Source organism: Pipistrellus hanaki (assembly GCF_964339955.1).
Source record: "Pipistrellus hanaki genome assembly, chromosome: 3".
In the NCBI taxonomy this organism is placed as follows: Eukaryota; Metazoa; Chordata; class Mammalia; order Chiroptera; family Vespertilionidae; genus Pipistrellus; species Pipistrellus hanaki.
This window is the reverse complement of record NC_140505.1, coordinates 170,646,860-170,660,217: the sequence shown is the minus strand read 5'-3', so window position 1 is coordinate 170,660,217 and position 13,358 is coordinate 170,646,860. Positions and strand designations below refer to the sequence as shown.

The 13,358-nt window shown below is 54.4% G+C and overlaps 1 protein-coding gene across 15 annotated transcripts in view; it reads right to left on the bottom strand.

The window, feature by feature from the left end:
• CHD4 (chromodomain helicase DNA binding protein 4) overlaps positions 1-3,312 on the bottom strand; it is a 32,749-nt gene extending 29,437 nt beyond the window's left edge. For 8 of the 15 annotated variants that reach the window (XM_084877929.1, XM_084877937.1, XM_084877938.1 and 5 more), the window contains exons 1-2: positions 3,048-3,284; positions 2,041-2,218 (exon numbers count right to left, since the gene is read on the bottom strand). In XM_084877929.1, the coding sequence (XP_084734055.1) occupies positions 2,041-2,140 (100 nt within the window). In that variant the 5' untranslated portion in view covers positions 2,141-2,218; positions 3,048-3,284. Of the gene's footprint in view, positions 1-2,040; positions 2,219-3,047 lie in introns of all 15 variants that reach the window. The other 7 variants (XM_084877936.1, XM_084877935.1, XM_084877941.1 and 4 more) reach the window with 1 other exon arrangement.
• Between the last annotated feature and the right edge of the window lie 10,046 nt (positions 3,313-13,358).

Sequence of the window (13,358 nt, the reverse complement as noted above, 5' to 3'; positions counted from 1 at the left end):
CAACATGCTTCCTTCAATCCTACACACGCTCTCAGCTCCTGACCCTCAGAAGTAGCCCTAAAACGCCTCTGGCTCCACCCTTCCTGAGCCAGGCAGATACTCGGGAACATGAGACATTAGGCTGGACAAAGCACCATCAGCCTCCCCCCACTCAGCCCAGGATCAGGCCAGGCACCAGAAAGCCCCTCCCATTCCCTGGGGAACGGAACACCAGTCAGGATCTCACCAGAAAGAATCATTTTCTTTAAGGGCTTCTTCTCAGCAATCCCTATTTCAATCAGCTACATCTCTGGGGTTTTCCTCTTCACTACCTCCATAAACGCTGGAAGTGGAGACAAGGACAAACCCATGCAGGCAGAGGAGACACCTTCCAATCCACGTAAGACCCCCAAACTCCTCAGGCAGCTAAGATACCGACACTGGTGTGGCCAGCAGCAAACCGGCTCAGACACAGAGGAGGATTTGGGAAAGGGGCAGGAATGGGTGTGGCAAGTGGGAAAACTGGGTCATGCTACAGCGTGGGGCACAGCTCCCCTGGGCAGCCCGCACGGCTCCCAATAAAACGGGGGCAACTCCAGACCAAGGGGCCAGCGGGAAGCCAAGATGTGCAACCAGCTCTGGCCGGATGTCACTACTTCTCATGCCCCTCGCAGAAAAGGTGGAATCGTGACTACCACTCCGCCGCCATCCTGGGCAACAGCACCCTGCCCTGCAGTGAGGAGGCTCAGGCCTAAGGTTTTTATCGCCACAGCTGACGGCTCAGTAACAAGTCTGCCCGCTCTCCTAAGTGGCCTCAGGTGGAAGTGAAGACTTCCAACTCAGAAAATACCAAATGTAGAAACAACTCTCTCCCAGACCACCTCAACTTGCCGCCAGAGCTGAGGAGAGAGAAGGCAGAAGTGAAAGATGGTCCTTGGGAAACAAACAGGACCAGCAGGCTCCAGAATGGGAAAAAAAAAAAAAAAAAAAAAAAAGTGGAGAGCATGAAGAAATGGCATGTAGGAAAAAAAAAAACGAAACTAGAAAAAAAGATCAAGGAAATAAGCAGGTGACTTAGCTGGGGGTTCTGAAGGAGAAACAGAAGAGACCTCATCCGATTAGAAGCAAGACATCAATCATCGTTTGGAGATAGACAAGGGCTACGCCAATAAGGCACGGTTAGTTATAACCATACAGGTTTGGCCAGTTCAAGGAGCCACCCCAAAATACAGCCGGCACAACCCCCAACACACCTACACAAACACTTCACACCATCAGCCCAAATCCCAGGCTACCTGCACAGCAGAAACCTCTAGGGCGGAAAAAGCCTGGATTGTGTCCATTTGCCTGAAGAAGAGGGTAGTGCGAGTATCACCTCCCTTCTCTTACACTTCCTAGTATACGGGTCAGGCTGCCCCTCGCCCCCACCATTCCCCCAGCTCAAAAACCTTCCAGCAATCTGCCTGGCTGAAAGAGCTCTCCATCTCAGCTAAGGAGCGCAATTCAAACTTCGGCAGAGTTGAAACAGCACAGAGAACTGGTAACTGATCAGAAGCTAAAAATAATCAGATAGAGAGTAACCAGCGGAGACTCCCTCTTTCCTTTCCACAGCAGCAGCCACAGGATCCCAGCGAGCACAGATGCCCACCTGGTCTCATCCCAGGGCAATCTTCACCCCCCTCCCCACCACCACCCAGCCTCCAGGGGGCCCCGCTACCTGCATTCCTCCAAGAACCCACACAACCTAACGCCTGCCGGCCCGGAGAGCTCCCTCAACTGGGAACTGCAGAGCACTCCTGAAGACAGACAGTGCAGCAAGCTTGCATCTCTGTCCTCGGAGCCCAGGAGGCACATGGCTCTCCCCTCACCCCCAACCCCCAAGAGCTCCGCAGAAGGGAACCACTCCCTTCGGGGTGCCCTCTACCTCCTCAGGCTGTACGGGGGGGGAGAGAGAGAGAGAGAGAGAGAGAGAGAGAGAAACTAAGCCCGGTCTCACCAGAATCCCTAGGGAGGACCCGAATGCCTCCTTCCTGCCCCGGGGCCCTTGGGGGGAAGACTTACCTGGGTGGGGTGGGGGCAGGCTGTTGTTCAAAAGTGCATCCATGTCCTCCTCTTCGCTGCCCGCGGAGCAGGGGGACGGGGAACCCAGGCCCGACGCCATCCCCTTCCGCTCCCGGCCAGGGAACTGGCCCAGCTGCTCGTGCCTGCGGCCTGGGGCCCTCGACACTGGCCCGAGTCACTGCGCGGGGGAGGGGGGAGAACAGTCAGTGACGCGCCGCCCCCTCCCCCACCCGCCCGCTCTTTCCGCCCCCCGCCCCCCCCAGCCACCCGGCCCGGCGGGGCACCGAGCCGCTCAGGCTGAACTTAGTTCCACACTCCTCCGAGGCAGCCCGGAAGCCGGCACCCCCACCGGAGCCCCCGCGGGAGAGCAGCGACGCCCCCGAGGGCAGAGCGGTGCAGGCTGGGGAGGGGAGCCGGCGGGCCGGGCGGGGGTGACGGGGGAGGGGGAGGAGGGTCCGAGCGGCCGCGGGCGGGCGGGCGCGGGGGAGGCGGCCGGCGGGGAGGCGCTCCGGGACACAAGGTCACTTGGGGGTGGGGGGCACCGCTCTGCGCCCGGGGAGGGGCCAGTGCCCAGCAGGGCAGCTCCCCGCAGGCCGGCCTCCGGGACAACTCCCGTCCCCCCGAGGAGGAGCGGCGGGACGAGGGGGCGTGGAGGCTCGGGCGCCCCGGGGGGCTGCGAGCAGGACCCGGGGGGCCGCGGGGCTCCCACCGGGCAGGGGGTCGGGCCACGTGTGCCGGGGGCAAGGGAGCGGAGTGCCAGGGGCCGGACGCCGGGCATTGTGGGAGGCCGAGCCCGAGGGGGAGTCGCGGGGAGCCGGCTCCGGTCCGGGTCGGGGCGGGGGGTGGGGAGGCGGGCGCCCTGCAGCGGGTGTGGGGAGAGGAAGGGTCGGCTCCGCGGGGCAGGGGGCGGCGCGCCGGTCTGGGGGAGCCTGAGGGACCGGCGATGCCCCTCGGGGCTGGCCGGGCTGAAAAGGGGCATCCCTCGGGGAACCTCGCGCTCTCCTCACCCCGGAGCCGCCGCAGGTCCCGCAGGGTCCGGCCTGGTGTCACTCCCGCTCCGGCTCCTCCTCACCGCGGCCGAAGGGGGGAAAATGGCTCCGGCTCCGGCGTCGCCTCTTAAAGGGCCCGAAACACCGGCCGGGAAATCCCACCGCACAGGCCCCGCCCCCCCACGGACAGCCCATAATAACCTCAACCAACTCCAACCCCCCCCTCCACTACCGCCACCCTCCTCCCTAGGTCTCCCGGGCAACCCCCGCCCCCTCGTCGCTCAGGCAACCATTGGCCACGCCCCCTTCAAGCGCGCGCGCGTGTCACCGGGGCAACCACCCACCTCCTGGCCATCCCATAATACACTCGGACACCACTGCCACCAGCACCCCCGGCACACACACATGCTCCATACACATCTATACCAAGGCTGTTGACACCTTATAATATTACAGACCTTTTGCAACTAACCCTTACCCCCCAGATATCCCATAATAGGCATTCTTTGCCAACTTCTTCACAGTTGGCTCTGATGCTAGCATCCCACAATAATTCTTCCGTCACCTTTCCCTCCCCAGGGCCATCCCATAATAAGCAATAAGCACCCGCCCAGCACTTCAGCCTGGCAACCCATAATATTCATCCCCAGCCCCCACAGACATCCCATAATAACCACTCTTCATCCACCCCAATTTGATATCCCATAATGTCAGAAACTCACCCCACACATACTACAAGGGACACTTCGGCCTCCTCCCACCCTCATCCCTTAATGATCAGTCTGCCACTTTCTATGCAGACATCCCATAATAACCAACCCCCTGGAGCTGCCCTCAACCCCTGCATGCTAGGGTCTCCTCACACCACCACCTCAACCTTTACACACTCACTCCAGCTCCACAGCCCATAATAACCACTCCTATCAAAGAGATATCCCATAATCATTACTAGTCACCCTACAGATGACATCTAACCTCCTTTAACACTGGAAAGATAGCTCAGAATTTTTACTGCCCCACCCATACCCTGACATCCCATAATAACTACAGGGAGCCAGGTCAACCAAATATACCATAAAACTCCCAGCACAACCCATAATGTATCACATCCCATAGTCCCTCATCTCCACTCCACCACCCCATACCTTTCCAGCCATGCAACCCATAATATTCATATTCATACCTCCCTCATCTCCAGATGCTGAAAGTGTCTTCTAACACTTAGAGCAGCCAGGGTGAAGTAGGCTGCCCACATTACCTTGTCCCTGCCCCAGCTTGTACACACCTTTCTGGCCCAGAGCAGTATCCGGGCATAAATAAAGCTTCTTGATGTCTAGGACAGACCCTAGCTTCCCTTATCCCATCATTTCCAGACACTCAGGAACTGAGAATCAACTCCACCTCAAGCCCACCAAAATGCAGGTATCTCCAGATACTTACGTACAAGATTTAAGTTTTGGGTAAGACCAACCAAATACCATACTGGCCAGATGAGCTATTTACATAAAGTTTCATTCATCCCAAAGCATCCCCAAATAAGCCCAAACTCCCATCTAAAGACTATTCCAGCAGTGCTCTCCCCGCCTAACTACCTCCCAGGTCACTAACACTAGGGCTTGACAGAATACCTAGCAAGGCACAGAGCTGGGAAATGCAAGGACCATAGGTTCCTCCTTCCAAGAAGCATAAACAAGCAAATAAACTCTGAGACCAGATAGAATAATTGTTGTCAAAGGAGAGCAATTGAGTGCTAGTTCCCAGTATCTTGTTACAGAGAATAAAACAAATCCTGACTAGTCTCAGGGGAGGTCATCCCAATAGAGGTTCTTGGTGGTCCTTCTAGAGCTAGAAGGTATTCCAAAATGGGTGGATGGTCAAGGTAATCTATCTGCTCCCTACACATTAAGGGATTTTGATTGGAAAGTGATGTTCATCCAGCCATCATTTCTAATACTAAAATTCTATAATATTATCATGTGCTTCCTTCCTGAGTGACTCGTCAACATGCCAGAACTGTTATCCTCATTCCTAAATACCAAATTCCGCTTATCCTCAACGTCTCATGGTTTTTCAGCCACTTTCTCATTTTGTATCCTGAAGTCTCATATCACTTTCAACTGCCCCCCATCCTCACTTCATTGAGGCCCCATTTTCCACCCCCCAAAAAACCCTTTGTTGTGTAATATTCCCCATCTTCCCCTCCACGTGTACGCGTCAACATTCCAGGATGCCTTCTTCTTTCTTGACCCCCAGAGAACTAGGACTTGAGTGAAAACCAATGTCCCAGCACCGCTGCCTTGCTGCCCCCGGCCCCAAGCCAGAGGTAAAGTCTTCCTCTCTGCTCTCTTGTGCCTTTTTCACACAAGTCCAAGACCTACGGCGGTGGGACAGGTTGAAGAGAAACCGGAACTTCCTCCTAGGAGGAGCCCTTCCTGACCAGAAATGAGTGGGAAGAGCTTCATACATCTCTACATTGCCCTTCTGATCTCACTTCCCCAGAGAAAGGGCCTGGCCAGAGGATAGCACTCTGCTCTGGGAGCCGCGGGATTGGAGAACTGGCAAGGAGAAAAGAGCCCACAAAAGGCAAAGCTTGCTTCTGGAAATCACTATCCCTTTGCTTCTAAGCAGAGTTCCAGAGACGAGACCCTGATAAGTCTTCCCACCAGTTCCTGCCTGACTTAATTCCCTGGTCCACCCTTTTGCTACATCCATTGTCCATTGTGACATGCAGGTCATTCCTCCCCCCCACCCCCACCCCTTCCACTCATTTGTGCAAAACCCCCCCCCCCCATGCATATTCTGAGTACTGAGAAGGAACCTTGTGCTCCTCATCTGGGGGGAAGGAGGAAGCTCTTTTAAGATACCGTGATGTGGGCATACCTCCTCTCACGAAGTTTCTCCTTCGTATATAGTGCTGCCAGACACCTATTATGCCCTTCCCTCTCCCCATTTCTCCAGGGGATCTAGCCTGCCTCTGGGCCTCAAATTCCCTTCTGTAAATCTGCATCTGCCCTTTTCTTCTTATATGTTTACCACATTGCTATAGTGATTCCCCATATAAACCAGGAAGAGAGTTTTATAATGGAAGTCACAGCCTGTGATGACAGACGCTGGGGTACCCTTTGTGCACCACAGCCCTCTGCCCCATTCCTATGGATTCTACCAACTCACCCTCTTGCTCCTCTTACTCTCCACCTCTCCCTCATACCACAAGGAAAAGGTTAAAGACCGTTCCTCTCCTCTGGAGGTCCAGAGGGCTAGGATATGTGTGTGTGTGTGTGTGTGTGTGTGTGTGTGTGTGTGTGTTGCTTCTTGTGGTCTTTATGCATCTATGCTCCCCCTCCCTATCCTGGCTCCAAGCTACCCTCCCAGATAAATTATAAATAAACCACTAGCATGATTGGCCCTCAGGGACCAAGGGTGGGATAATCTCCTGATTAATGTATCCAGGGGGACAGCCTCTCTAGCCAGTTATCGCAGAGTTCTGCTCCCATCCCATGGCACAGAAGAACCTAGAATAACACTCAGCATACCATAGTTGCTCATGGAGTTTTCAGCACATGCTCTGTATGTAGTTCCTCCTTCTGTATCTGTTCTGTGTGAGCCCTAGAAACCCTGCTTGTAAGAGATCGAAGGGACCAGAGTTCTCCTGCTCTTTCGGAAAACAATTGATTAGGGAAGAAAAGCCACAGTGACAGTGCGTTCTGATGGTTAGACAGGATGCGGGTTGTGCAGGGTTTGGGGGGGGGGCATTTGTCCTTCAGGACCCAACCCAGCCTGTATTCCCTAGGTGTGACTGCAAGGTGGCAAAGATGCGCCCCCCCCCCCCGTCCATCACCCCCCCCTTCAACCTTAGTGATGGTCCCGAGGGTCAAATCCAGGAAGGCAGAGAGGGAGAGGAGGACTTGGGTCCTGTGGCCGCCCAGGAGAGCACTGCTCCCTTTGGGGTGCCACACAACCGGGACCCAGCATCCTCCTGGTCCGGCCAGCACGCCTGCAGCCCTGGACTCCGCAACCCTGCAGCTCCCAGGCTGCGAGCCACAAGGACCCAGGTGTCTGGGTTTCGGAGGTGGCTAGCTCTAGCCTGCCCCAGGGGCCCCTTCCAACAGCTGTCACCCAAGAACCTCTTCAGCCAGTTACTCTTGCCAGGCCTCCGGTCTGGCTCCAGGGCTCACCCACCCTCCCAGCTCCTGCCCTCTTCCTTCCTTTCCTTTCCCCTCACCCCTCCCTAAAGCTTCACCTACCCTTTACAGCCCCACCCAGCTGTGCAGGGCACATCCCATAATAATCCTTCTCCTTGCTGGCCCCCACTCCCCCCCCCAAAAAAAGGAGAGGCGGCCATCCCATAATAGCCACCCACAAGAGACATTCCGCGGTGACCGCCCCCTCCCTGCAGAGCTGCCGGGAGCAGCCATCCCATAATAGCCGGCCGCCTGTTTTACTGGTTAAGGCTGTGGAGGGAGCTGGAGAGGAGACAGAGGGGAGGGGGAGGGGAGAAGGGCCCGGGGCCCCCACTTTGGGACAGGGAGGGCGAAGGGAGAGGAGAGTGCCCCAAGGGGATAGGGCGGCCCCGGGGACCCCGCGGGGATGAGAGGAGTGGTCCTCCGGCCACGACAACCCTGCTTTGGGGCTTTCTCCCCATCCCTAGGGGCTGCCTGTCCCCCCCTGGGGCCCGGAGGTGGCTGCTAGCTAGGGCGGATGCTCCGATGGGGTTGAGGTGCCTAAAGTGTGTGTGTGTGTGTGTGTGTGTGTGTGTGTGTGTAGGGCGGGGTGCTGGGTTTCAGGTGGTCCCCTTGGGCCGTTTGAGAGAGAAGCAGACCTTAGAGAAGATGGCCAGAGAGGAAGGGATGGGGTGGGGTGGGGGGTTAGGGAAGAGCTTCCCGGGGCCCTCCCCATTCTGCACCACCATCCCATAATAATCCCCCCGGCCCCACTCCCCCTCCCACACCCGGCATCCCATAATATCATCTGGAGAAGCAGTCCCCGCAGTAGGTACAAAGAGCTATCCCATAATATGCTCCCCCACCCCCCCTCGCTACCCCCCCTCCAACCGGCCCCCCCTCAGTCACATGCAGCCGGTGCCATCCCCCGCTGCTCCCCCCTCTGGCCACCGAAGGCCTTGCCAGCCCATAATACTCTTGCCTCTGGTCGCAGGAGGCCTCCAGCCCATAATATTCCCTTCCACCACCGCCCCCCCCCCTTCCCGCCCCGCACCCCTTCCTCCCGCCTCCAGTTGGAGCCGGGCCTCACCAGCCCATAATACTCCCCGGTCTCCTAAGGCTGCTCCAGCCCATAATACTCCGCTGTCTCCTAAGGCCGCTCCATCCCATAATACTGCCAGACGCCTGACCTGTGGGCCAAACCCCAGCCCGATCCGCACATCGAGGCTGTGTCAGCGCCGCCAGCCTCCTCCCGCCCGCCCTGCCCCCTCCACCCTCGCGGGCGCCCAGCCTCCCGGGCTCCCGCCCGCCCTCCTGCCCTGGGCCCCTCTCCCGGCCCCACCCTGGGCCTGCCCGGGCCCTGACTTCCCCTCCAGGCTCCTCGCCCTTTCTCCTTCGCCTGGTTCTTTATCCCATGCCCCGTGCTTCTCCCATTCAGGTACTGCCGCCCACGCCTCTGGCTGGAGGTGCATGAAGTCCAGGGCACCCAGCCAGTCACGGCTCCCCCCCCCAAAAAAAAAAAAACCCTGTGCACTTGACCTCGCACCATGGAAACGCACCCGCCTGGCCCTGTTCGCACTGCTGGCAGAGCCCCGCCTGGGTGAGGATTCACCTGGGGCCCTCCCTGTCCTCCAGAAACCCTCCCTGTGGGCATCGCCAACACACTCTCCCCAAGGCGTATTCTTGTGGGAAAGCGCTCCCCTTTGGGGTGCCTCTCAGGTGCCTTTCAAAGGAGAGCTCGTTGACCCTCACAGCACCCCAGGGAGGGAGGTATTCCGATCCCCATTTCTCAGAGGAGAACACAGAGGTTCAGAGGCTAAGTCATTGCTAAGGTCACGTTGCCAAGAAACGTCAGAGCTGAAATGAGTACCTAGGTTTTTCTGATTGCCAAGTTCAGAGAACCTGTGGGATCCTCCAAGACCCCTGTGAGGAACCTCAGTGCTTGGTGAGATCTTGCTCCCCTGTGAAGGACAGCTCTCGGAGCCAGCCGCTTGTCCCCAGGGTCTCCTGAGAGAACGGAGAAGGAAGGCCTGGTGTGAGCTTACCTCACCTCCTCCTTTCTTGCACAGGACCCCACGTAGCAACCCCTGAGGATGGTCCTCGAGATGGATCAGGGCCCCTTTGGGTTCCCTTACTTCTCCCCCGGTTCTCCTGAACTCTTCATTTCCAGACCAATGATCACTACTTCCCTAACGAACCTCGCCATGCAGCGGGCGGGACCATCCTTTGGAGACAGACTTTGTGGAGATCCCAGAGGAGGTCTCTTTCCTTTAGTTGGTAGATCAGCAAGAACGCTGCCTTGGAGATGTTGGGCACATCCTCACTGGGGGAAGGGACCAACAGCCAACTGCACGAAGGCTGAGCCATCCTGCTTGCCCCCACCATGCTGTGTTTTGCACAGCGGGCGGTGGGGTGTGAAGGCCAGAGCAGAGGAAAGGCTCAGGTGTGCCGGAGGCTCAGTGGGTGAGAGCAAGGAGGAAGGAAGCACTGGGAAAGGAGGCTGAGATGGTACAGTAGGTCCAAAGTGAGAATTCAGTCAAGAGAGGTGAAGGAGAGGTGACTTCACGGGGAAGGAAAGGGAAGAAAGGAAAGTAGGGAGGGTGGAAGCCATAAAGGCTGGGATGAGATGGGGTGTGCCGGGAAGGGGAGATACACTAGGATGTTGGGAGCCAGAGATACTGCGCCACTTCCTGGTTGTGTGACCTTAAGACCTTAACTTCCCCAGGGTGCTTCATCTGTAAAATGGGGTAATCATCATCCCTAACTCAGTGAGTTGTTGTAATAAGTTAGATAATGCATTTTAAGCACTAAATTGAGATCCAGGCATTCGGAGAGCATGCTAAAAACTTGTTAAAACTCTCCTCCCTCCGTTTAGGTTTCCTCCTTTGGATTTCCCTAAACTTCGACTGAGGCAACTCCAGGACATGGACTCTGGATTCCTCACATCTTGTCTCCATCATGCAGTCCACGCGGTAATTGGGGAATCCTGTGAAAATGGTAATGGCTATGGGTTTTCTTAAACTTCCCCAGCCTGTTACTCGTCAAGTTTTGGTCATTTCTCCTCTGCCTGCCACATCTCCTTAATCGATTCTTGTGATGGAAACCCTTGGGGTATACCGAATGTGGGGAAACAGCCCACCAGAGCTTAAACACCAGATTTCACACTGGAGACAGCCTACTTCCATCCACCTCCGCAGGCCACCGTCACACTTTTTCTGGACTATTTTAACAGCTCCCTGACCAGTCTTCCTTTCTCTTAGACTCTCTCCACCTGATTTCCTACGGTTTACCCCACACTGTGTCAAGGTTAGCAAAACCTTCAGGGGCTTCCCATTGCCCACTAAATGAGCAGCTAACCTTACTCTGTGTCCCCTCCCCTTTTTAAAAAAATTCTCACCTGAGGATATTTTCCCCATTGAGTTTTAGAGAGAATGGAAGCAGATGAGGAAGAAAAGAGAGAGAATCACATTGATTGGTTGCCTTCAGAACTTTCCTTAATCAGGGCTGGGAATTGAATCTGGAATCCAATTATGTGCCCCTGATTTGAACCGGAATTGAACCTGAGGCCCTTTGATACTCTGGGCCAACACTTCAGCCACTGAGCAACACCGGCCAGGGCTTACTCTGCATTCTTGCATCTTCTGTTTTAAATGGTAATTATAGTTGATTTGTTCTTTTGTTCCCACTGGATAGTAAACTACTTCACAGCAAGACCCAACTGTGCAACATTCCACAAACATTTATTTGTTCTAAGCTCCATCAGAGAACCATCAAACAAAAATTCCTGCCCTCAGGGAGCTTACATTCTTCCTGCGGAGAGGGAGGAGACAGACAATAAATTATAAAAATTATAATAAATAAATAAGGAAATTATATAGTATGTAGAAGATACTTGCTATGCTAGTTTTAATTACTTTGGAATTTATTCATGTATCCGCAAATAAAAATAATCAAGTAGTTTTTAAAAATCGTGTTCGCTTCTGTTTGTTAATCCCAGAGTTGGAAGGGCACGGGTCCTGAACCCTAAAGATGAATGAAGCAAGAAGGAGCAGGTGCTAACCTCCAGGCCTCTTTCAGAACAGCAGGGGGTGAGGGCCTGCTCCAGGACTCTAACCTCCCGCCAGATGGTAGAAGGCCCGGAGTTGGAGGCTGTCGCGGAGGAATCTGGGTCAGTTCTCCGGTTTGGCCACTAGGGGTCAGGTTACACCTGTAAATCACCCTCTGGACGGATCACACAGAGACAAAAAGGCCCAGATATGTACTTAATGAGCGCGCGTGTATACACACACACACACACACACACACACACACACGTACACACACACACACACACACACACAGAGAGAGAGAGAGAGAGAGAGAGAGAGAGAGAGAGAGAGAGAGAGAGAGAGAGAGAGAGGAACATACAGCATCGAGAGACAGGCACAGAAAGGCATACAAGACCTAGGCATGGCAACAACTCCCTCGCTAATGTCAGGGTCTCCAGATGTCCGAGTGCCAACTCTGCAACCCCTACCAGCTCCCGACTCCGACTCCGGTAAAAAGGGAAGAAAGCAGTAGGTGGCCCCTAAACCAGTCTTCCATTTCCTTTGCCTCCAGCTTGCTAAGAACAGCCAGCCCATTCCTGTCCTCCCATCACACTCTAACTTCCCTGTAAGCTTATTTCCTGGCTGTGGCACAGTTCCCGTTCCCCCTGGGAGAAGCCCCACCCCTACTCCCGCGTGTGCTAGTTCCACCCCCACCTCAGGGCGGCCGCTCCGGCAAGCCCAAGGCCACCTTCCATTGGTGTGCAGCTCCTACTGACCCACCTCCACCCCAAGCCCCAAGCCTTAAGGGCTACAATTATTGATTTGTTGAGCATTGCTCTCTTCTACAGCAATAAAAAGCACTCTATATAATGCCCTGGGAAGAAGTTACACAAGAATTTTAATACTTTAGGTATAGTTCTCAAAGTGTGACCTGGGGACTGACTCTTTGAGAAGTCCATGAGGTCAAAATTATTTTCATAATACTATTGTCGTTTGTTCTTTTCACTTTCATCCTATCACAAGCATGTACAATATGGTTTTCCAGAAGCTTCATGAAAGATATTGCTCTCACAGCTAATGGAATGTGTGCCTATGTATTTCTGTTTTTTTATTTATTTTAGAGTGGGAGAGGGAGAAAGAGAAACATCGATGTGTGAGAAAAACATGGATTTGGATTGGCTGCTTCCTGCATGTCCCCTACTGGGAATCCAGACCAAAATCCTGGGGATGTACCCTGACCAGGAATCGAACCAAGGACCTTTTTTGGTTCATGCATGATGCTCAACCAGCTGAACCACAGTGGCCAGATCTGTATGTTTTGAAATTTTCATTTTAATGTCTAATATGGTAAGTATCAAAAGAACTAAGTGTATTCAGAAGCTCTTTGGAATTCTCCATTTTTAAGGGTGTAAACAGGGGTCTTCAAACTACGGCCCGCGGGCCACATGCAGCCCCCAGGGGAGTCTGATCCTGCCCGCCAGGTTTTTTGGGCAGTGAGCGCAGCCAAGGTGTTACAGTAGGGATTAGTAGTTCATATAGTCCGGCCCTCCAGCTCTCTGAGGGACCGTGATCTGGCCCCCACTTTAAAAAGTTTGAGGACCCCTGGTAAAGGGTCTGAGACAAAAAAAAAAAAAATGCAAATTGTTACTTTAGTACAAAGAATTGTTTCCTTACTCCAGATGAAGCAGTGGGGGGGGGGGGGGGGGGCGTGGCAGGAGCAGACTTAGGATCCAGAATGGAGGAGGTCTTGAAAGGGGGTTGGAGTGTAGAATAAGAAAAGACCTAAGAAGATTCTGGACCAAGATTCTGGAGAAAACAAAACCTTCTCACTCACAGTTTTGCCCTGCCCTCAACCACCCCATGTTGAAGGCCAGGTCTAAATTATTACAAGTCTCGAGCCGAAACCGGTTTGGCTCAATGGATAGAGCTTTGGTCTGCGGACTGAAAAGGTCCCAGGTTCGATTCCAGTCAAGGGCATGTACATTGGTTGTGGGCACATCCCCGGTAGGGGGTGTGCAGGAGGCAGCTGGTCGATGTTTCTCCCTCATCGACATTTCTAGCTTTCTATCCCTCTCCCTTCCTCTCTGTGAAAAATCAATAATATATATATATATATATATATATATATATATACACACACA